This window comes from Cygnus atratus, unplaced genomic scaffold (genome assembly GCF_013377495.2).
Source record: "Cygnus atratus isolate AKBS03 ecotype Queensland, Australia unplaced genomic scaffold, CAtr_DNAZoo_HiC_assembly HiC_scaffold_141, whole genome shotgun sequence".
Taxonomy (NCBI): domain Eukaryota; kingdom Metazoa; phylum Chordata; class Aves; order Anseriformes; family Anatidae; genus Cygnus; species Cygnus atratus.
This window is the reverse complement of record NW_026109734.1, coordinates 12744-35812: the sequence shown is the minus strand read 5'-3', so window position 1 is coordinate 35812 and position 23069 is coordinate 12744. Positions and strand designations below refer to the sequence as shown.

At 62.6% G+C, this 23069-nt stretch overlaps 1 protein-coding gene across 1 annotated transcript; it reads left to right on the top strand.

Moving 5' to 3' along the window:
- Window positions 1–2243: 2243 nt before the first annotated feature.
- On the top strand, window positions 2244–22966 carry LOC118261520 (sarcoplasmic/endoplasmic reticulum calcium ATPase 1-like). Its single transcript, XM_035572385.1, is given in 20 exon segments — window positions 2244–2346; window positions 3371–3451; window positions 4963–5048; window positions 6028–6325; window positions 9668–9834; window positions 10346–10434; window positions 11163–11184; window positions 11186–11266; window positions 11351–11482; window positions 11589–11714; window positions 11794–12012; window positions 13001–13336; window positions 15475–15695; window positions 17789–17991; window positions 18078–18163; window positions 19162–19295; window positions 19383–19500; window positions 19588–19705; window positions 20635–20677; window positions 22842–22966. Coding segments are annotated over 19 exon segments (2610 nt in total). The 5' UTR covers window positions 2244–2258; the 3' UTR covers window positions 20640–20677; window positions 22842–22966.
- The last annotated feature ends 103 nt before the right edge of the window (window positions 22967–23069 follow it).

The following is a 23069-nucleotide window of genomic DNA, read 5'->3' as shown; positions in this document are numbered from 1 at the left end:
GGACAGGTTTGGGGACACCTTGGGTACGTTGGGGACAGGTTTAGGGACACCTTGGGGACACTTGGGGGACATTGGGGGGACTTTGGGGACACTTTGGGGACGTTGGGGACAGGTTTGGGGACACCTTGGGGACATTGGGGGGGCGTTGGGGACGTGTTGGGGACATTGGGGACACCTTGGGGACACCTTGGGGACATTGGGGACACCTTGGGGACGTTGGGGACGTTGGGGACAGGTTTTAGGGACACCTTGGGGACGCTGGGGGACGTTGGGGGGACTTTGGGGACACTTTGGGGACGTTGGGGACAGGTTTGGGGACACCTTGGGGACACCTTGGGGACGCTGGGGGGACGTTGGGGACATTGGGGGGGCGTTGGGGACGTGTTGGGGACATTGGGGACACCTTGGGGACACCTTGGGTACGTTGGGGACAGGTTTAGGGACACCTTGGGGACGCTGGGGGGACGTTGGGGGGACTTTGGGGACACTTTGGGGACGTTGGGGACAGGTTTGGGGTCACCTTTGGGACATCGGGGACGTTGGGGGGACGTTGGGGACACCTTGGGGACATTGGGGGGACTTTGGGGACACGTTTGGGACGTTGGGGACATTGGGGGGACTTTGGGGGGACATTGGGGACAGGTTTGGGGACACCTTGGGGACACCTTGGGGACGCTGGGGGGACGTTGGGGACATTGGGGGGGCATTGGGGACGTGTTGGGGACATTGGGGACACCTTGGGGACATCTTGGGGACATTGGGGACACCTTGGGGACGTTGGGGACAGGTTTAGGGACACCTTGGGGACACCTTGGGGACGCTGGGGGGACGTTGGGGGGACTTTGGGGACACTTTGGGGACGTTGGGGACAGGTTTGGGGACACCTTGGGGACATCGGGGACGTTGGGGGGACGTTGGGGACACCTTGGGGACATTGGGGGGACTTTGGGGACACGTTGGGGACGTTGGGGACAGGTTTGGGGATGCCTTGGGGACATTGGGGGGGCGTTGGGGACGTGTTGGGGACATTGGGGACACCTTGGGGACACCTTGGGGACACGTTGGGGACATGGGGGCGTTGGGGACAGGGACGTGGGGAAGGGGTTGGGGACATCGGGACCCCAAAACGCCCCCAAACCCCCCTGAGCTGCCCCCAACGCGTCCCCCAACACCCTGAACCCCCCCAGATCCCTCCCAAACACCCCAAACCCCCCCAAATCCTCCCCAAATCCCCCTGAATTGTCCCCAACCCCCCCCCCAAATGTCCCAAACTGTCCCCAAATGTCCCCAAATCCCTGGAACTGTCCCCAAACACCCCCCAGATCCCTCCCAAATGCCCCCAAACCCCCCCAAATCCTCCCCAAATGTCACCAAATCCCCCCAAATGCCCCCAACCCCCCCCAAATCCTCCCCAAATGTCCCCAAGTCCCCAGAACTGTCCCCAAATCCCCCTGAACTGTCCCCAAACGCCCCCAAATGTCCCCAAATCCCCAGAACTGTCCCCAAATCCCCCTGAACTGTCCCCAAACACCGCCAAATGTCCCCAAATCCCCCCAAATGCCCCCAAATCCCCCCGAACTGTCCCCAAACGCTCCCCAAATCCCTCCCAAACGCCCCCGAATCCTCCGCAAATGTCCCCAAATGCCCCCAAACGTCCCCAAATCCCCCTGAACTGTCCCCAAATGCCCCCAAATGTCCCCAAATCCCCAGAACTGTCCCCAAATCCCCCCAAACTGTCCCCAAACGCTCCCAAATCCCTCCCAAACGCCCCCGAATCCTCCGCAAATGTCCCCAAATGCCCCCAAACGTCCCCAAATCCCCCTGAACTGTCCCCAAATGCCCCCAAATGTCCCCAAATCCCCAGAACTGTCCCCAAATCCCCCCGAACTGTCCCCAAACACTCCCCAAATCCCTCCCAAACGCCCCCGAATCCTCCGCAAATGTCCCCAAATGCCCCCAAACGTCCCCAAATCCCCCTGAACTGTCCCCAAACGCCCCCAAATGTCCCCAAATCCCCAGAACTGTCCCCAAATCCCCCGAACTGTCCCCAAACGCTCCCCAAATCCCTCCCAAACGCCCCCGAATCCTCCCCAAATGCCCCCAAACGTCCCCAGATCCCCCAGAGCTGTCCCCAAACGCCCCCGAACTGTCCCCAAACGCCCCCGAACGTCCCCAACCCCCCCCCGGAACTGTCCCCAACCCCCCAGGAGCGCAATGCGGAGAACGCCATCGAGGCGCTGAAGGAGTACGAGCCCGAGATGGGCAAGGTGTACCGCGCCGACCGCAGCGCCGTGCAGCGCATCAAGGCGCGCGACCTGGTGCCCGGGGACATCGCCGAGGTGGCCGGTGAGGGACCAGCGCCTCCCAGTGACCCCCAGGGCCTCCCAGTAACCTCCCAGCAACCCCCCGGTAACCCCCCAGTACATCCCAGTAACTTCCCAGTAAGCCTTAATGCATCCCAGTAAGCCTTAATGCATCCCAGTAACCTCCCAGTAAGCCCTAATGCCTCCCAGTAGCCTCCCAATAACCCCTAATGCATCCCAGTGACCCCCAGTGCCTCCCAGTACCCTCCCCGTAACCCCCCAGTACATCCAAGTAACTTCCCAGTAAGCCTTAATGCATCCCAGTAAGCCTTAATGCATCCCAGTAACCTCCCAGTAAGCCCTAATGCCTCCCAGTAGCCTCCCAATAACCCCTAATGCATCCCAGTGACCCCCAGTGCCTCCCAGTACCCTCCCCGTAACCCAACAGTACATCCCAGTAACTTCCCAGTAAGCCTTAATGCATCCCAGTAAGCCTTAATGCATCCCAGTAACCTCCCAGTAAGCCCTAATGCCTCCCAGTAGCCTCCCAATAACCCCTAATGCATCCCAGTGACCCCCAGTGCCTCCCAGTACCCTCCCCGTAACCCCCCAGTACATCCAAGTAACTTCCCAGTAAGCCTTAATGCATCCCAGTAAGCCTTAATGCATCCCAGTAACCTCCCAGTAAGCCCTAATGCCTCCCAGTAACCCTCAGTGCCTCCCAGCAACCCCCCAGTGCATCCCAGTAACCTCCAGCACCTCTCAGTAAACTCCCAGTAGCCCCCAGTCCCTCCCAGTAGCCCCCAGCAGCCTGCCAGTAGCTCCCCAGTCCTTCCCAGTAACCTTCCGGTCCCTCCCAGTAGCCCCCAGTACCCCCCATTCCCTCCCAGTACCCCCCCACTCCCTCCCAGTCCCCTCCCAGTGCCCCCCAGTCCCCTCTCAGTCCCTCCCAGCGCCCCCCAATCCCCTCCCAGTCCCCCTGCAGCCCCTCCCAGTCCCCCTCCAGCCCCTCCCAGTCCCTCCCAGTGCCCCCAGGCCCCTCCCAGTGGTGACACCGCTGCCCGCAGTGGGGGACAAGGTGCCGGCCGACATCCGCATCATCTCCATCAAGTCCACGACCCTGCGCGTCGACCAGTCCATCCTCACCGGTACGGGCACCACTGGGCACAACTGGGGCACAACTGGGGCACAACTGGGGCACAACCGGGGGTACAACTGGGGTACGACTGGGAGACAACTGGGGTACAACCGGGGCTACAACTGGGGTACGACTGGGAGACAACTGGGGTACGACTGGGAGACAACTGGGGTACAACCGGGGCTACAACTGGGGTACGACTGGGAGACAACTGGGGTACGACTGGGAGACAACTGGGGTACAACCGGGGCTACAACTGGGGTACGACTGGGAGACAACTGGGTACGACTGGGAGACAACTGGGGTACAACCGGGGCTACAACTGGGGTACGACTGGGAGACAACTGGGTACGACTGGGAGACAACTGGGGTACAACCGGGGCTACAACTGGGGTACGACTGGGAGACAACTGGGTACGACTGGGAGACAACTGGGGCTACAACTGGGGTACGACTGGGAGACAACTGGGGGCACAACTGGGCACAACTGGGGGTACAACCGGGGTACAACCGGGGTACAACTGGGAGACAACTGGGAGACAACTGGGGGTACAACCGGGCTACAACTGGGCTGCAACCGGGGGTACAAGTGGGCTGCAACTGGGAGACAACTGGGGCACAACTGGTCTTTAATGGGGGCACGACCAGGCACACAACTGGGGTACAACTCGGGGTACAACCGGGGGCACGACTGGGCACAACCAGTTGGAACTGGGGGCACGACTGGGCGCAACTGGGCACGAACAGGCACGGTTAGGCCACAACCAGGCACACAACCGGGCACAACCAGCCATGAACTGGGACACAACTGGGCACAACTGGGCGCAAACGGGCACGACTGATCGCAACCGGGCACGACCGGGCACAACCGGGCACAACTGGGCACAAATAGGCACAACCGGACACAACTGGGCACAACTGGGCACAACTGGGGGCACAACTGGGCACAACCGGGCACAAATAGGCACAACCAGACACAACTGGGCACAACTGGGCACAACTGGGCACAACTGGGGGCACAACCGGACACAACCGGTCACAAATAGGCACAACCGGACACAACTGGGCACAACTGGGGGCACAACCGGACACAACTGGGCACAACCGGACACAACCGGTCACAAATAGGCACAACCGGACACAACTGGGCACAACTGGGGGCACAACCGGACACAACCGGTCACAAATAGGCACAACCGGACACAACTGGGCACAACCGGGCACAACTGGGCACAAATAGGCACAACCGGACACAACCGGGCACAACTGGGGGCACAACCGGACACAAATAGGCACAACCGGGCACAAATAGGCACAACCAGACACAACTGGGCACAACCGGTCACAAATAGGCACAACCGGACACAACCGGGCACGACTGGGGGCACAACCGGGCACGACCGCGCCCACAACTGGGTACAACCAAACACAACCGGGCGCAAACGGGGGCACAGCCGGTCAGAGCCGGGTCCCAACCGGTCAGAGCCGGTCGGAGCCGTGCTCACGCGCGCGTGCCCGCAGGTGAGTCCGTGTCCGTCATCAAGCACACCGACCCCGTCCCCGACCCGCGCGCCGTCAACCAGGACAAGAAGAACATGCTCTTCTCCGTGAGTCGCGCCCGGCACAACGCCGCGGCCCCCGGGGCCACCGACCCCACCCCCGCGGCCCCAGGACCCCGGCCCCGTCGCCACGGCCCCGCCGCCGCGTCCCCAGGGCCACCGTCCCCGCCGCCACATCTTCATCACGGTGTCCCCGAGGCCGCCGGCCCCAGCGCCGCGTCCCCAAGGCCACCGTCCCCATCCCCACGTCCCCAAGGCCGCCGCGTCCCCAAGGCCACCGTCCCCATCCCCACGTCCCCAAGGCCACCATCCCCGTCACAGCGTCCTCACCGCCGCGTTCCCAAGGCCACCATCCCCACCGTGGCGTCCCCAGGGCCACCATCCCCATTGCCACGTCCCCACCACCACGTCCCCGAGGCCACCATCCTCACCGCCGCGTCCCCAAGGCCACTGTCCCCATCTCCACATACCCACCACCATGTCCCCAAGGCCACCGTCCCCATTGCCACGTCCCCACCACCGTGTCCTGAAGGCCACCATCACCACCACCATGTCCCCGTTGCCACATCCCCAAGGCCACCGTGTCCCCAAGGCCACCGTGCCCCCAAGGCCACCGTGTCCCCAAGGCCACCATCCCCATTGCCACGTCCCCAAGGCCACCACGTCCCCAAGGCCACCGCGCCCCCAAGGCCACCATGTCCCCAAGGCCACCATCACCACCACCACCACATCCCCAAGGCCGCCATCCCCATTGCCACGTCCCCAAGGCCACCACGTCCCCAAGGCCACCGTGCCCCCAAGGCCACCGTGTCCCCAAGGCCGCCATCCCCATCTCCACGTCCCCACCACCACGTCCCCATTGCCATGTCCCCAAGGCCACCGTGTCCCCAAGGCCACCACCACCACCACATCCCCAAGGCCGCCATCCCCATTGCCACATCCCCAAGGCCACCGTGTCCCCACCACCACGTCCCCAAGGCCGCCGCGCCCCCGAGGCCACCGTGTCCCCAGCGCCGCGTCCCCGCAGGGCACCAACATCGGGGCGGGCAAGGCCGTGGGCATCGTGGTGGCCACGGGGGTGAACACGGAGATCGGGAAGATCCGCGACGAGATGGCGGCCACGGAGCAGGACAAGACGCCGCTGCAGCAGAAGCTGGACGAGTTCGGCGAGCAGCTCTCCAAGGTCATCTCGCTCATCTGCGTCGCCGTCTGGCTCATCAACATCGGCCACTTCAACGACCCCGTCCACGGCGGCTCCTGGATCCGCGGCGCCATCTACTACTTCAAGATCGCCGTCGCCCTGGCCGTGGCCGCCATCCCCGAAGGTGACAGTGGTCCCCTCTCGGCCCTGTGTGGCCCTCTAAGACCGTTCCTTGACCCTACACGGCCCTCTAAGACCATTCCTTGGGCCCATTTGGTCTTCTAAGACCATTCCTTGACCCTATCTGGCCTTCCAAGACCATTCCTTGATCCTTTATGGCCTTCTAACACCCTTTGTTGACCCTGTGTTGCCTTCTAACACCCTTCCTTGACCCATTGTGGTCTTCTAACACCGTTCCTTGACCCCATTTGGTCTTCTAAGACCATTCCTTGACCTTTATGGCCTTCTAACGCCGTTCTTTGACCCTATATGCCCTTCCAAGACCGTTTGTTGACCCCATATGGACTTCCGAGACCAGTTGTTGACCCTATCTGGCCTTCTAACACCGTTCCTTGACCCCATTTGGTCTTCTAAGACCATTCCTTGACCCTATCTGGCCTTCCAAGACCATTCCTTGATCCTTTATGGCCTTCTAACACCCTTTGTTGACCCTGTGTTGCCTTCTAACACCCTTCCTTGACCCATTGTGGTCTTCTAACACCGTTCCTTGACCCCATTTGGTCTTCTAAGACCATTCCTTGACCTTTATGGCCTTCTAACGCCATTCTTTGACCCTATATACCCTTCCAAGACCGTTTGTTGACCCCATATGGACTTCCGAGACCAGTTGTTGACCCTATCTGGCCTTCTAACACCGTTCCTGGACCCCATTTGGTCTTCTAAGACCATTCCTTGACCTTTATGGCCTTCTAACACGATTTGTGGGCCCCTTGTGGTCTTCTAAGACCGTTCCTTGACCCTCTGCGGTCTTCTAACACCGTTCTTTGACCCCATATACCCTTCCAAGACCATTTGTTGACCCCATGTGGTCTTCTAACTCCATTCGTTGACCCAATCTCGCCTTCTAACACCATTTGTTGACCTCAATTGGCCGTCTAACACCATTCCTTGATCCTATCTGGCCTTCTAACACCATTCCTTGACCCCATTTGGCCTTCTAAGACCATTCCTTGACCCCTTGGGGTCTTCTGACACGGTTCCTTGACCCCATGTGGCCTTCTAACACCATTTGTTGGCCCCTCCTGGTCTTCTAAGACCATTCGTTGACCCTCTGCAGTCTTCCAACACCGTTCTTTGACCCCGTATACCCTTCCAAGACCATTCCTTCATCCTGTATGGCCTTCTAACACAATTCCTTGACCCCATATGGCCTTCTAAGACCATTTCTTGACCCCTTGTGGCCCTCTAAGAACATTCCTTGACCCCATATGGCCTTCTAACACCATTTGTTGACCCCCTGTGGTCTTCTAAGACCATTCCCTGACCCTGTGTGGCCCTCTAAGGCCATTCCTTGACCCCATATGGCCTTTTAACACCATTTGTTGACCCCATATGGCCTTCTAACACCGTTCCTTGACCCCGTTTGGTCTTCTAAGAGCCATTCCTTGACCCCTATCTGGCCTCCTAAGACCAGTTTCTTGATCCCATTTGGTCTTCTAAGACCATTTGTTGACCCCGCGTGGTCTTCTAACACCATTCCTTGACGCTGTGATGCCTTCCAACACCGTTCCTTGACCCTATCTGTCCTTCTAACACACTCGTTGACCCCGTATGGCCTTCTAACACCATTCGTTGACCCCATTATGGCCTTCTAACACCATTAGTTGACCCTTTTGGTCTTCTAATACCAGTTGTTGACCCCTGTGGTCTTCTAACACCGTTCCTTGACCCCATATGGCCTTCCAAGACCATTTCTTGACCCCTCGTGGCCCTCTAAGACCATTTGTTGGCCCTATATGGCCCTCTAACACCATTTGTTTACCCTATATGGCCTTCTAACACCGTTCCTTGACCCCCTGCGGCCCTCTAAGACCATTCCTTGACCCTATATGGCCTTCCAAGACCGTTCCTTGCCCCGATACGGCCCTCTAGCGCTGATCCTTGATCTTACATAACGTCCTCACACCATTCCTTGACCCCACGTGGCCTTCTCACACCATTCCTTGGTCCTATATGGCATTCTAACACCGTTCGTTGACCCCGTATGGCCTTCTGGCACCGTTTGTTGACACCATGTGGCCTTCTAACGATGTTCCACGACCCCCTGTGGCCTTCTAACACCATTCCTTGGCCCCATGCGGCCTTATAACGCCTTTCCTTGGCCCTATATAGGCTTATAAGCCCCTTTTGGGTCCTATAATGCCCTTTTTTTTATTTTGCACGGTCTTGTAATGCCCTTTCTTGAGCCTACACAGGGTTATAAACCCATTTTGAGTCCTATAATGCCCTTTTTTTGTTCTGCATGGTCTCGTAACGCCCTTTCTTGATCCTATATGGGGTTATAAGCCCCTTTTGGGTCCTATAATGCCCTTTTTTTTATTTTGCACGGTCTTGTAATACCTTTTCTTGACCCTATATAGGGTTTTAAGTCCCTTTTGAGTCCTATAATGCCCTTTTTTTTATTTTGCACGGTCTTGTAATGCCCTTTCTTGAGCCTACACAGGGTTATAAACCCATTTTGAGTCCTATAATGCCCTTTTTTTGTTCTGCATGGTCTCGTAATGCCCTTTCTTGATCCTATATGGGGTTATAAGCCCCTTTTGGGTCCTATAATGCCCTTTTTTTTATTTTGCACGGTCTTGTAATACCTTTTCTTGACCCTATATAGGGTTTTAAGTCCCTTTTGAGTCCTATAATGCCCTTTTTTTTATTTTGCACGGTCTTGTAATGCCCTTTCTTGAGCCTACACAGGGTTATAAACCCATTTTGAGTCCAATAATGCCCTTTTTTTGCTCTGCATGGTCTCGTAATGCCCTTTCTTGATCCTATATGGGGTTATAAGCCCCTTTTGGGTCCTATAATGCCCTTTTTTTTATTTTGCACGGTCTTGTAATACCTTTTCTTGACCCTATATAGGGTTTTAAGTCCCTTTTGAGTCCTATAATGCCCTTTTTTTTATTTTGCACGGTCTTGTAATGCCCTTTCTTGAGCCTACACAGGGTTATAAACCCATTTTGAGTCCTATAATGCCCTTTTCTTTGCTCTGCATGGTCTCGTAACGCCCTTTCTTGATCCTATATAGGGTTATAAGCCCCTTTTGGGTCCTATAATGCCCTTTTTTCATTCTTCATGGTCTTGTAATGCCCTTCCTCGATCCTATTTGGCTCGCCACCCCACTCCCTGGTCCTACGCAGCTTCATAACGCCCTTCCTTGACCCCATACGGCCCCGTAACGCCCTTCCTAGGCCCCACGTGGCTTTGTGTCCCATTCCTTGACCCCTTTTGGGTTGTAAATCCCCTCCCCACGGTCCTACACGGGGCTCGATGCCCGTTCTTGGTACCGCAGGGCTGCCGGCCGTCATCACCACCTGCCTGGCGCTGGGGACGCGGCGCATGGCCAAGAAGAACGCCATCGTGCGCAGCCTGCCCTCCGTCGAGACCCTGGGCTGCACCTCCGTCATCTGCTCCGACAAGACGGGCACCCTCACCACCAACCAGATGTCCGTCTGCAAGGTGGGTGACACGGGGGACCTCTGGGTGCTCCCGGCGGCCCCTTGGGTGCCCCGAGGTCCTCCAGGAGCTCCCAAATTCCTCTTGGGTGCCCCGAGGTCCTCCAGGAGCTCCCGACGTCCCCTTGGGTGCCCCAAGGTCCTTCATGACCTCCCGACGTCCCCTTAGGTGCCCCAAGGAGCTCCCAATGTCCCCTTGGGTGCCCTGAGGTCCTCCAGGAGCTCCCGACGTCCCCTTGGGTGCCCCAAGGAGCTCCTGATGTCCCCTTGGGTGCCCTAAGGTCCTTCATGAGCTCCCAATGTCCCCTTGGGTGCCCCAAGGAGCTTCCGACAGCCCCTTGGGTGTCCCAAGGCCCTCCAGGAGCTCCCAACGACCCCTTGGGTGCCCCAAGGAGCTCCCGACGGCCCCTTGGGTGCCCCCAAAGTCCCCCAGTAGACCCCAGTGGCCTCCAGGACGTCCCAGTTGGCCCCAGGACGCCCCGGCTGCCCCCTGACCCCGTTGTCCTCCCCCCCAGATGTTCATCGTGGACAAGGTGGAGGGCGACGTCTGCTCCCTCAACGAGTTCTCCATCACCGGCTCCACCTACGCCCCCGAGGGAGACGTGTGAGTGGCCGGTCCTCGCCCCCCCAGGCCCAATGACCCCCCCCTTCCCCCCTTCCCCCTTCCCAGCGGGTCAATAACGGCCTCCTCTTGGGGTTCCTGTCCCTGCTAGACCGATATTGGCCTTCTCCAAGGGGCCTCCATCCCCAACAGGTCAATATCGGCCTCGTTTTTGGGGCCTTCATCCCCAATGGGTCAATGTCGGCCTCATTTTTGGGGCCTCCACCCCCACTGGCCTCCTTCGTAGCGCCCCTGTCCTCAGCGGGTCAACCTTGGCCTCCTCTTGGAGGTCCCTGTGCCTAATGGGTCAGTATTGGCCTCGTTTTTGAGGTCCCCCACCCCAAAAAGCCAATCCTGGCCTCATTTTTGAGGTCCCCATCACCAAAAAAGCCAATTCTGGCCTAATTTTTGAGGCCCCCATCCCCAACAAACCAATCCCAGCCTCATTTTTGAGGTCTCCATCCCCAAAAACCCACTTCCGGACTCATTTTTGAGGTCCCCCACCCCAACAAACCCATCCTGGCCTCACTTTTGAGGCCCCCATCCCCAACAAACCAATCCCGACCTCATGTTTGAGGTCTCCAGCCGAAACAAAACCCATCCTGGCCTCCTTTCGGACCTCCCCCACCCCAACAACCCCAATCCCACCCCCCTCCACGCCCTCCCCCCTGCCCGCGACCCCCCCCGAGGGGCGTCCTCGCCCCGTCCCCCAGCCTCCGCTGCCTCCCCAGGCTGAAGAACGAGAAGCACGTGAAAGGCCGGGCAGTACGACGGGCTGGTGGAGCTGGCCACCATCTGCGCCCTCTGCAACGACTCCTCCCTGGACTACAACGAGGTGAGGCCACCTCCCGGTGTGTCCCCCCCCACCCCCCCCGCCACCGCGGCGGCCTCGCGGTGACGCCGGCCTCCCTCCCCGCAGTCCAAGGGCGTCTACGAGAAGGTCGGGGAGGCCACGGAGACGGCGCTCACCTGCCTGGTGGAGAAGATGAACGTCTTCAACACCGACGTCCGCAACCTCTCCAAAGTGGAGCGCGCCAACGCCTGCAACTCCGTGAGTCCCCCCCCCCCCCCCCCAAGCCCTGCCGGCCTCCGCCGGCCTCCCCCCACTTCCTCCGCCGCCGGTGCCACCGCGTTGCCCCCCCCTCGTGTCCCCGAAGGTCATCAAGCAGCTGATGAGGAAGGAGTTCACGCTGGAGTTCTCCCGCGACCGCAAGTCCATGTCGGTCTACTGCTCGCCGGCCAAGGCCTCGCGCGCCGCCGTGGGCAACAAGATGTTCGTCAAGGTGAGGCCGCCAGCCCCGCCGCGTGTCCTCACCCCCCGCCGTTGTCACCGCCTCACCTCCCGCCCCGTCCCCTCCCCAGGGGGCCCCCGAGGGCGTCATCGACCGCTGCAACTACGTGCGGGTGGGCACGGCGCGCGTGCCGCTGACGCCGGTCGTCAAGGAGAAGATCTTGGCCGTCATCAAGGAGTGGGGCACGGGGAGGGACACGCTGCGCTGCCTGGCCCTGGCCACCCGCGACACGCCCCCCAAGAAGGAGGACATGATGCTGGAGGACTCCACCAGGTTCGCCGAGTACGAGGTGAGGGCGGGGGACGGCGCCTCCGGGGGGGTTCTTGCTCCATAGGAGGTCCTCCGGGCGTTCCTTGGCCCCATATCTCCATGGGATGTTCTCCATGGGGTCCCCGGCCCTATATCTCTGTGTGAGGTCCTCCACGGGTTCCCTGGTCCCATATCTCCATATAAAGTCCTCCACGGGTTCCCTGGTCCCATATCTCCACATAAAGTCCTCTATAGGTTCCCCGGTCCCATATCTCCACATGAAGCCCTCCACGGGTTCCTCAATCCCATATCTCCATGGGATGTCCTCCATGGGTTCCCTGGTCCCATATCTCCATATGAAGCCCTCCACGGGTTCCCCGGTCCCATATCTCTGTACAATGCCCTCCATGGGTTCCGCAATCCCGTATCTCCATATGATGTCCTCCATGGGTTCCCCAGTCCCATATCTCCATGGGATGTTCTCCACGGGTTCCCCGGTCCCATATCTCCACATGAAGCCCTCCACAGGTTCCCCGGTCCCATATCTCCATGGGGTGTTCTCCATGGGTTCCCTGGTCCCATATCTCCACATGAAGCCCTCCATGGGTTCCTCAATCCCATATCTCCATGGGATGTCCTCCAGAGGTTCCCCGGTCCCATATCTCCACATGAAGCCCTCCACGGGTTCCTCAATCCCATATCTCCATATGATGTCCTCCATGGGTTCATTGGCCCCATATCTCCACGGGATGCCCTCCACAGGTTCCCCGGTCCCATATCTCCATGGGATGTTCTCCACGGGTTCCCCGGTCCCATATCTCCACATGAAGCCCTCCACAGGTTCCCCGGTCCCATATCTCCATGGGATGTCCTCCATGGGTTCCCTGGTCCCATATCTCCACATGAAGTCCTCCAGGGGTTCCCCGGTCCCATATCTCCACGGGATGCCCTCCACGGGTTCCCCGGTCCCATATCCCCGTTCGACGCCCTCCACGGGTTCCCCGGTCCCGCTCTCCCCCCCCCCGCAGACGGACATGACCTTCGTGGGCTGCGTGGGCATGCTGGACCCGCCGCGGAAGGAGGTGATGGGCTCCATCCGGCTGTGCCGCGACGCCGGCATCCGCGTCATCATGATCACGGGGGACAACAAGGGCACGGCCATCGCCATCTGCCGCCGCATCGGCATCTTCAGCGAGGAGGAGGAGGTGACGGGCCGGGCGTACACGGGCCGCGAGTTCGACGACCTGCCGCCCGCCGAGCAGCGCGAGGCCTGCCGCCGCGCCTGCTGCTTCGCCCGCGTCGAGCCCACCCACAAGTCCAAGATCGTGGAGTTCCTCCAGTCCTTCGACGAGATCACCGCCATGGTGAGGCTTCGCCGCGGGGGGACGGGGGGCTGACGGCACCCCATGGGGCTCACGGGGGGTCTTGGTGATGTCGTTTTGGGGTCCCATCATCATCCCGATGTGGTTCTGGGGTCCCACCATCACCCTGACGTGGTTTTGGGGATCCCACTATTGTCCTGACGTGGGTTTGGGGTCCCACCATCATCCCGATGTGGTTCTGGGGTCCCACCATCACCCTGACGTGGTTTTGGGGATCCCACCATCACCCTGACGTGGGTTTGGGGTCCCACCATCATCCTGATGTGGTTCTGGGGTCCCACCATCACCCTGACGTGGTTTTGGGGATCCCACTATTGTCTTGACGTGGGTTTGGGGTCCCACCATCATCCTGATGTGGTTCTGGGGTCCCACCATCACCCTGACGTGGTTTTGGGGATCCCACTATTGTCCTGACGTGGGTTTGGGGTCCCACCATCATCCTGATGTGGTTCTGGGGTCCCACCATCACCCTGACGTGGTTTTGGGGATCCCACTATTGTCCTGACGTGGGTTTGGGGTCCCACCATCATCCCGATGTGGTTCTGGGGTCCCACCATCACCCTGACGTGGTTTTGGGGATCCCACTATTGTCTTGACGTGGGTTTGGGGTCCCACCATCATCCTGATGTGGTTCTGGGGTCCCACCATCACCCTGACGTGGTTTTGGGGATCCCACTATTGTCCTGACGTGGGTTTGGGGTCCCACCATCATCCCGATGTGGTTCTGGGGTCCCACCATCACCCTGACGTGGTTTTGGGGATCCCACTATTGTCTTGACGTGGGTTTGGGGTCCCACCATCATCCCGATGTGGTTCTGGGGTCCCACCATCACCCTGACGTGGTTTTGGGGATCCCACTATTGTCCTGACGTGGGTTTGGGGTCCCACCATCATCCCGATGTGGTTCTGGGGTCCCACCATCACCCTGACGTGGTTTTGGGGATCCCACTATTGTCTTGACGTGGGTTTGGGGTCCCACCATCATCCTGATGTGGTTCTGGGGTCCCACCATCACCCTGACGTGGTTTTGGGGATCCCACTATTGTCTTGACGTGGGTTTGGGGTCCCATCATCATCCCGATGTGGTTCTGGGGTCCCACAATCGTCCTGATGTGATTTTGGGGGTTCTACCGTCACCCTGACGTGGTTCTGGGATCCCTTGATTGTCTTGACATGGGTTTGGGGTCCCAACATCCTCCTGATGTGGTTTTGGGGTCCCACCATTCTCCTGATGTGGTTCTGGGGTCCCACCATCATCCTGACGTGGTTTTGGGGTCCCACCATCACCCCCAGCTTGGTTTTGGGATCCCCCTGGTCTTGACGTGGTTTTGGGGTCCCACCATCACCCCCAGCTTGGTTTTGGGATCCCCCTGGTCTTGACGTGGTTCTGGGGTCCCACCATCACCCTGACGTGGTTCTGGGGTCCCATGATTGTCCTGAGGTGGTTTTGGGGTCCCACCATTTGGGACATTGGTGACTGTTGAGAACAGTGTTGGGGACGGCGTTGGTGATTGTGTTGGTGGCTTGATGGTGTTGGGGACATTGGTGACCGGCGACGGTGTCGGGGACGTTGTTGGCTGTTGAGAACGGTGTTGGGGACACGGTGACGCCGTTGGTGACGGCGTTGGTGACACTGTTGGCGATCGCGTTGGCGACTGCCGATGACGGTGTCGGGGCCGTCATTGATGACATTTTTGGGGGCGCTGTTGGCGATCGCGCTGGTGACTGTTGGTGACGGTGTCGGGGACGGTGTTGCCTGTTGAGAACGGTGTTGGGGACACCGGTGACAGCGTTGGTGACGCTGCTGATGGCGGTGTTGGGGACGCCGTTGGCGGTTGCGTTGGTGGCTGTTGAGAACGGTGTTGGGGACGTTCTCGGTGACATTCTGGGGACAGTTGTTGGTGATTGTGTTGGCGACTGTTGGTGACGGCGTTGGTGACACCGCTGGCGATCGCGTTGGCGGCTGCCGATGACGCCGCTGGGGCCGTCGTCGATGACGTTTCGGGGGGCGCTGTTGGCGATCGCGGCGCCGGCTGCTGGGGACGGCCTCGGGGGCGGCCTCGGTGACACCAGCCGCCTCCCCCCCCCCCCCGTGACACCCCCGCCACCCCACCCCGCAGACCGGGGACGGGGTGAACGACGCGCCGGCGCTGAAGAAGGCCGAGATCGGCATCGCCATGGGCTCGGGGACGGCGGTGGCCAAGACGGCCTCGGAGATGGTGCTGGCCGACGACAACTTCTCCACCATCGTGGCGGCCGTGGAGGAGGGCCGGGCCATCTACAACAACATGAAGCAGTTCATCCGCTACCTCATCTCCTCCAACGTGGGCGAGGTGGTCTGGTGAGCGCCCGCCGCACTCAGCCCCTCCCAGCCGCCTCCCAGTGCCCTCCCGCTGCCTCCCGGCTACCCCCAGTCCCTCCAGTTCCCACTAGTCCCTGCCACTCCCTCCCAGTCCGCCCAGTTCCCCCCAGCTCCTCCCACTCCCCCCACTTCCCCCCAGTCCCTCCCAGTCCCCCCAGTTCCCCCCACTCCCTCCCAGCCCCTCCCAGTCCACCCAGTTCCCCCCACTCCCTCCCAGTCCCTCCCAGTCCACCCAGTTCCCCCCACTCCCTCCCAGCCCCTCCCAGTCCACCCAGTTCCCCCCACTCCCTCCCAGTCCCCTCCCAGTCCACCCAGTTCCCCCCACTCCCTCCCAGTCCCTCCCAGTCCACCCAGTTCCCCCCACTCCCTCCCAGCCCCTCCCAGTCCACCCAGTTCCCCCCACTCCCTCCCAGTCCCTCCCACTCCCTCCAGTTCCCCCCACTCCACCCGGTTCCCCCAGCTCCTTCCTTCGCCCCCAACCCCCCTAAGTTTCCCCCCATCTGCCCCGCCTCGCAGCACCTCCCAGTTGCCCCCAGTTCGTCTCCCCCACTCCTCCCAGTGCCCCCAGCCCCCAAACTCCCCCCATTTCACCCCATTTCCCCCTACTATCCCTGGATCGCCCCCGTTTTCCCCTTCTCCCCATATTGCCCCCCCATTTGCCCCACTCCCCCCATTTCCCTCCTCTCCTCCCGTCGCCCCCATTTGCCCCCAATCCGCCCCATTTTCCCCCGTTTCCCCCGTTTTCCCCATTAACCTCATTTTCCCCCCCCCTTCCCCCCGTTTTCCCTCTCTCCCCCCATCTTGCCCCCACTCCCCCCACTCCCCCCACTCCCCTTATTTCCCCGGTGCCCCCATTTTCCCCACTCACTCCCCCCATTTCCCCTCTCTCCCCCCACTCCCCCCATTTAACCCCATTTTTCCCCACTCCCCCCTCTCTCCCCATTTTCTCCCTCTCCCCCCACTTCCCCTCTCTCCCCCCATTCCCCCTAATTTCCCCAATTCCCCCCCATTCCCCCCACTCCCCCCACTCCCCCCACTCCCCCCTAATTCCCCCCACTCCCCCCTAATTCCCCCCACTCCCCCCTAATTCCCCCCACTCCCCCCACTCCCCCCTAATTCCCCCCACTTCCCCCATTCCCCCCCACTCCCCCCATTCCCCCCCACTCCCCCCACTCCCCCCCCTCCCCCCTAATTCCCCCCGCTCCCCCCACTCCCCCCTATTTTCCCCCACTCCCCCCACTCCCCCTAATTCCCCCCACTCCCCCCACTCCCCCCACTCCCCCCCGCTCCCCCCACTCCCCCCTATTTTCCCCCACTCCCCCCACTCCCCCCACTCCCCCCCCTCCCCCCACTCCCCCCCATTCCCCCCACTCCCCCCACTCCCCCTTAATTCCCCCCACTCCCCCCATTCCCCCCATTCCCCCTAATTCCCCCCACTCCCCCCACTCCCCCCTATTTTCCCCCACTCCCCCCACTCCCCCCACTCCCCCCACTCCCCCCTATTTTCCCCCACTCCCCCCTATTTTCCCCCACTCCCCCCACTCCCCCCATTTCCCCTCTCTCCCCCCATTGCCCCCATTTCCCCAATTCCCCCCACTCCCCCCTTTCTCCCCATTTTCTCCCTCTCCCCCCACTTCCCCATTTCCTCCATTTCCCCCAATCCCCCCCATTTTCCCCACTCCCCCCATTTCCCCCATTCCCCCCTATTTTCCCCCACTCCCCCCACTCCCCCCTAATTCCCCCCACTCCCCCCACTCCCCCTAATTCCCCCCATTCCCCCCTATTTTTCCCCACTCCCCCCACTCCCCCCACTCCCCCCACTTCCCCCATTCCCCCCATTCCCCCTAATTCCCCCCGCTCCCCCCACTCCCCCCCATTCCCCCCACTCCCCCCACTCCCCCCTATTTTCCCCCACTCCCCCCACTCCCCCCACTCCCCCCCGCTCCCCCCATTCCCCCCACTCCCCCCACTCCCCCCATTCCCCCCACTCCCCCCACTCCCCCTAATTCCCCCCGCTCCCCCCACTCCCCCCTAATCCCCCCCCCCCGCCCCCCCTGACCCGCCTCCCCCAGCATCTTCCTGACGGCGGCGCTGGGGCTGCCCGAGGCGCTGATCCCGGTGCAGCTGCTCTGGGTCAACCTGGTGACGGACGGGCTGCCGGCCACCGCGCTGGGCTTCAACCCCCCCGACCTGGACATCATGGACAAGCCCCCCCGCAGCCCCAAGGAGCCCCTCATCAGCGGCTGGCTCTTCTTCCGCTACCTGGCCATCGGGGGTGAGCGCCGGACCCCCGGGACCCCCCCCCCCGTGCCCGCCCCGGTGGTGGCCGGAGCCCGGCGCCAGCGTGGTTTCTCGCCGTAGGTTACGTGGGGGCCGCCACCGTGGGCGCCGCCGCCTGGTGGTTCCTCTACGCCGAGGATGGGCCCAGCGTCACCTACCACCAGCTGGTGAGCGCGGGGAGGGCGGGGGGTCGTCGTGGGGGTGGGGGGTCCCTCATCGCGGTGGTTGGGTGGCCATCGTGCCGGACGGGTGGTCGTGGTGGCGGTTGGGTGGTCATCACGGTGGCGGTTCCACCATCCATCATGGTGGCTGGGGGGTCGTGGTGGCGGCTGGGGGGTCGTGGTGGTGGCTGGGGGGTCGTGGTGGCGGCTGGGGGGTCCGTGGTGGTGGCTGGGGGGTCGTGGTGGTGGCTGGGGGGTCCGTGGTGGTGGCTGGGTGGTCGTGGTGGTGGCTGGGGGGTCCGTGGTGGTGGCTGGGGGGTCGTGGTGGTGGCTGGGTGGTCGTGGTGGTGGCTGGGGGGTCCGTGGTGGTGGCTGGGTGGTCGTGGTGGCGGCTGGGTGGTCGTGGTGGTGGCTGGGGGGTCGTGGTGGCGGTTGGGTGGTCGTGGTGGCGGTTGGGTGGTCATCACGGTGGCGGTTCCACCATCCATCATGGTGGCTGGGGGGTCGTGGTGGTGGCTGGGGGGTCCTGGTGGTGGCTGGGGGGTCGTGGTGGTGGCTGGGGGGGTCCGTGGTGGTGGTGGTCGGGTGCTCGGGTGCTCGTCGTGGTTTTGGTTGGGTCGCCGGGTGGTCATCGTGGTGGTCGGCTTGGTCATGGTGGTGGTTGGGTCATCGTCATGGGGCTTGGGTGCTCGTCGTCGCCTTGCTTGGGTGGCCTTGGCCATGGTCGGGTGCTCGTCGCAGGGGTGCTCCCATCATCACGGTGCTTGGCTGGTCTTCGGGGGGGGGGGGGGGGGGGCCATCGCTTGTCATGGGTGACGCCCCCACCGCCGCGTTGACCCCACCACCGCCGCGTTGACGTCCCCAACCGCCGCGTTGACCTCCTCCCCACCCCGTTGACCCCCCCCCCACCCCAACGACGCCCCCCCCCCACCCCGATAACACCCGACGACCCCAAAACGGCCCCCCCCCCCCCCCCAATAACGCTCCCCCCCCCGCGCCCCCAGACCCACTTCATGCAGTGCACGGAGCACAACGCCGAATTCGAGGGCCTCGACTGCGACATCTTCGAGTCGCCGGTGCCCATGACCATGGCGCTCTCCGTGCTGGTCACCATCGAGATGTGCAACGCCCTCAACAGGTAGGGGACGGGGGACAAGCCGGGGGGGAGGGGGGGGGTCCCGGTGCCACCCCCGGCGCCACCACGGCCGTGTCCCCGTCCCCGCAGCCTCTCCGAGAACCAGTCGCTGGTGCGGATGCCGCCGTGGGTCAACATCTGGCTGGTGGGCTCCATCTGCCTCTCCATGTCCCTGCACTTCGTCATCCTCTACGTCGAACCCCTGCCCGTAAGGGGGGGGGGGTCCCGGGGGGGCGGGGGGGGGACACGGGGGACGGCGGGGGGGGGGCTCAGCGCTGTCCCCGTGTCCCCGCAGATGATCTTCAAGCTGACGCCGCTGGACCTGACGCACTGGCTGATGGTGCTGAAGATCTCCTTCCCCGTCATCCTGCTGGACGAGGCCCTCAAGTTCGTGGCCAGGAACTACCTGGAGGGTGAGGAGCGGGGTCACCGCTGTCCCCACGTCCCCGTGTCCCCACGTCCCCGTGTCCCCACATCTCCACGTCCCCACATCTCCACGTCCCCGTGTCCCCACATCTCCTTGTCCCCACATCTCCATGTCCCCGCATCCCCGTGTCCCCACATTTCCTTGTCCCCGCGTCCCCGTGTCCCCACATCTCCTTGTCCCCACATCTCCTTGTCCCCACGTCCCCGTGTCCCCACGTCCCCCTGTCCCCACATCTCCTTGTCCCCACATCTCCATGTCCCCACGTCCCCGTGTCCCCACATCTCCTTGTCCCCACGTCCCCGTGTCCCCACGTCCCCCTGTCCCCACATCTCCATGTCCCCATGTCCCCACATCTCCTTGTCCCCACGTCCCCGTGTCCCCACATCTCCTTGTCCCCACGTCCCCGTGTCCCCACGTCCCCCTGTCCCCACATCTCCTTGTCCCCACATCTCCATGTCCCCACGTCCCCCCATATCTCCCTGTCCCCATATCCCAATGTCCCCGTATCCATATTTCAATGTCCCCATGTCCCCAACGTCCCCATGTCCCCGCATCCCCATGTTCCTACATCTCCATATCTCCACGTCCCCACATCTCCTTGTCCCCACGTCCCCACATCTCCATATCTCGTTGTCCCCCTGTCCCCACATCTCCTCGTCCCCACGCCCGCAGTGTCCCCAGGTCTCCGTATCTCGTCGTCTCCTTGTCCCCACGTCCCCAACATCCCCACATCGCTCCCGGTGTCCCCTCCATCATCCCCTCCCCTTGTCCCCATCTCCGCCTGTCCCCCCTGGTCCCCTCCGTCGTCCCCATCCTCACTGGCCCCACCCGCCTCGTCCCCTCCATTGGCCCCAGCCCCCATTGTCCCCTCGCTGTCCCCCCGTCCGTCCCTCACCGCCGTCTCCGCTCCCGTAGCGTGACCTCGCGTCCCCTCCGTCGTCCTCGCGCCCGGCCGCAGGTACCCCCGGGCCCCCGGGTGTCCCTGTCACCCCCCGTGTCCCCATGTCACCCCCCATGTGTCCTTGTCACCCCCGGGTGTCCCTGTCACCCCCAGCTGTCACCCCAAGTGTCCCCTATCACCCTCCGTGTGTCCCCATCACCCCATGGCCCTGTCCCCGTCACCCCCAGGTGTCACACCCATGTCCCCATCACCCCATGGCTGTGTCCCCGTCATCTCCATGTGTCACCCCCAGGTGTCCCCATCACCCAGCCCTCACGCCAGGTGTCCCCCTCACCCCATGGTTGTGTCCCCATCACCCCCAGGTGTCACCTCCATGTCCCCCTCACCCCATGGCCATGTCCCCGTCACCCCCAGGTGTCCCCATCACCCCATGGCCGTGTCCCCGTCATCTCCATGTGTCACCCCCAGGTGTCCCCATCACCCAGCCCTCACCCCAGGTGTCCCCCTCACCCCATGGCCGTGTCCCCATCACCCCCAGGTGTCACCTCCATGTCCCCCTCACCCCATGGCCATGTCCCCGTCACCCCCAGGTGTCCCCCTCACCCCATGGCCATGTCCCCGTCATCTCCATGTGTCACCCCCAGGTGTCCCCATCACCCAACTGTCACCCCAAGTGTCCCCCTCACCCCACGTGTCCCTGTGTCACCCCCAGGTGTCCCCCTCACCCCATTTTCGTGTCCCCATCACCCAGCCCTCACCCCAGGTGTCCCCCTCACCCCATGGTTGTGTCCCCATCACCCCCAGGTGTCACCTCCATGTCCCCATCACCCCATGGCCGTGTCCCCGTCACCCCCAGGTGTCCCCCTCACCCCATTTTCGTGTCCCCATCACCCAACCCTCACCCCAAGTGTCCCCCTCACCCCATGGCCGTGTCCCCGTCACCCCCAGGTGTCCCCCTCACCCCATGGCCGTGTCCCCGTCACCCCCAGGTGTCCCCTCCATGTCCCCATCACCCCATGGCCGTGTCCCCATCACCCAGCCCTCACCCCAGGTGTCCCCCTCACCCCATGGCTGTGTCCCCGTCATCTCCATGTGTCACCCCCAGGTGTCCCCATCACCCAGCCCTCACCCCAGGTGTCCCCCTCACCCCATGGCCGTGTCCCCATCACCCCCAGGTGTCCCCTCCATGTCCCCATCACCCCATGGCCATGTCCCCGTCACCCCCAGGTGTCCCCCTCGCCCCATTTTCGTGTCCCCATCACCCAGCCCTCACCCCAGGTGTCCCCCTCACCCCATGGCCGTGTCCCCATCACCCCCAGGTGTCACCTCCATGTCCCCCTCACCCCATGGCCATGTCCCCGTCACCCCCAGGTGTCACCTCCATGTCCCCCTCACCCCATGGCCATGTCCCCGTCACCCCCAGGTGTCACCTCCATGTCCCCCTCACCCCATGGCCGTGTCCCCGTCACCCCCAGGTGTCCCCCTCACCCCATGGCTGTGTCCCCGTCATCTCCATGTGTCACCCCCAGGTGTCCCCATCACCCAGCCCTCACCCCAGGTGTCCCCCTCACCCCATGGCCGTGTCCCCATCACCCCCAGGTGTCACCTCCATGTCCCCATCACCCCATGGCCATGTCCCCATCACCCCAGATGTCCCCGTCACCTCCAAGTGTCACCTCCAGGTGTCCCCATCACCCCATGGCTGTGTCCCCATCATCTCCATGTGTCACCCCCAGGTGTCCCCATCACCCCATTTTCATGTCCCCATCACCCAGCCCTCACCCCAAGTGTCCCCCTCACCCCATGGCCGTGTCCCCGTCACCCCCAGGTGTCACCTCCATGTCCCCCTCACCCCATGGCCGTGTCCCCATCACCCCCCAGTGTCCCCCAGTGTCCCCCCACATGTCCGTGTCCCCACGTCCCCCAGGTGTCACCTCCATGTCCCCCTCACCCCATGGCCATGTCCCCATCACCCCCAGGTGTCACCTCCATGTCCCCATCACCCCATGGCCGTGTCCCCATCACCCAGCCCTCACCCCAGGTGTCCCCCTCACCCCATGGCCGTGTCCCCATCACCCCCCAGTGTCCCCCAGTGTCCCCCCACATGTCCGTGTCCCCACGTCCCCCAGGAGCAGGGCAGTGACAAAGTGGGTGGGGGGGGGGAGGGGGAGGGGGGGCTCAGCCCCGCCCCCTCTGACGTCATCACCCCCCCCCCAATCAGCGGCCGACGCCGAGGACACCCGGAAGAAGCAGAAGTGACCCCGGGGGGCCCCCCCCGCGCCGTGGGGCAGCCCCACACCGAGCTATGGGGCAGCCCCACACCATGGGGCCCCCCCCTCCCCGCGCTGTGGGGCAGCCCCACACCGGGGCCCCCCCCCCACTGGCGCCGCTTATTTATTGCCAATAAAGGGAACCCCCCGATCCGCTGCCTCCTCGCTGGGGGGGGGGG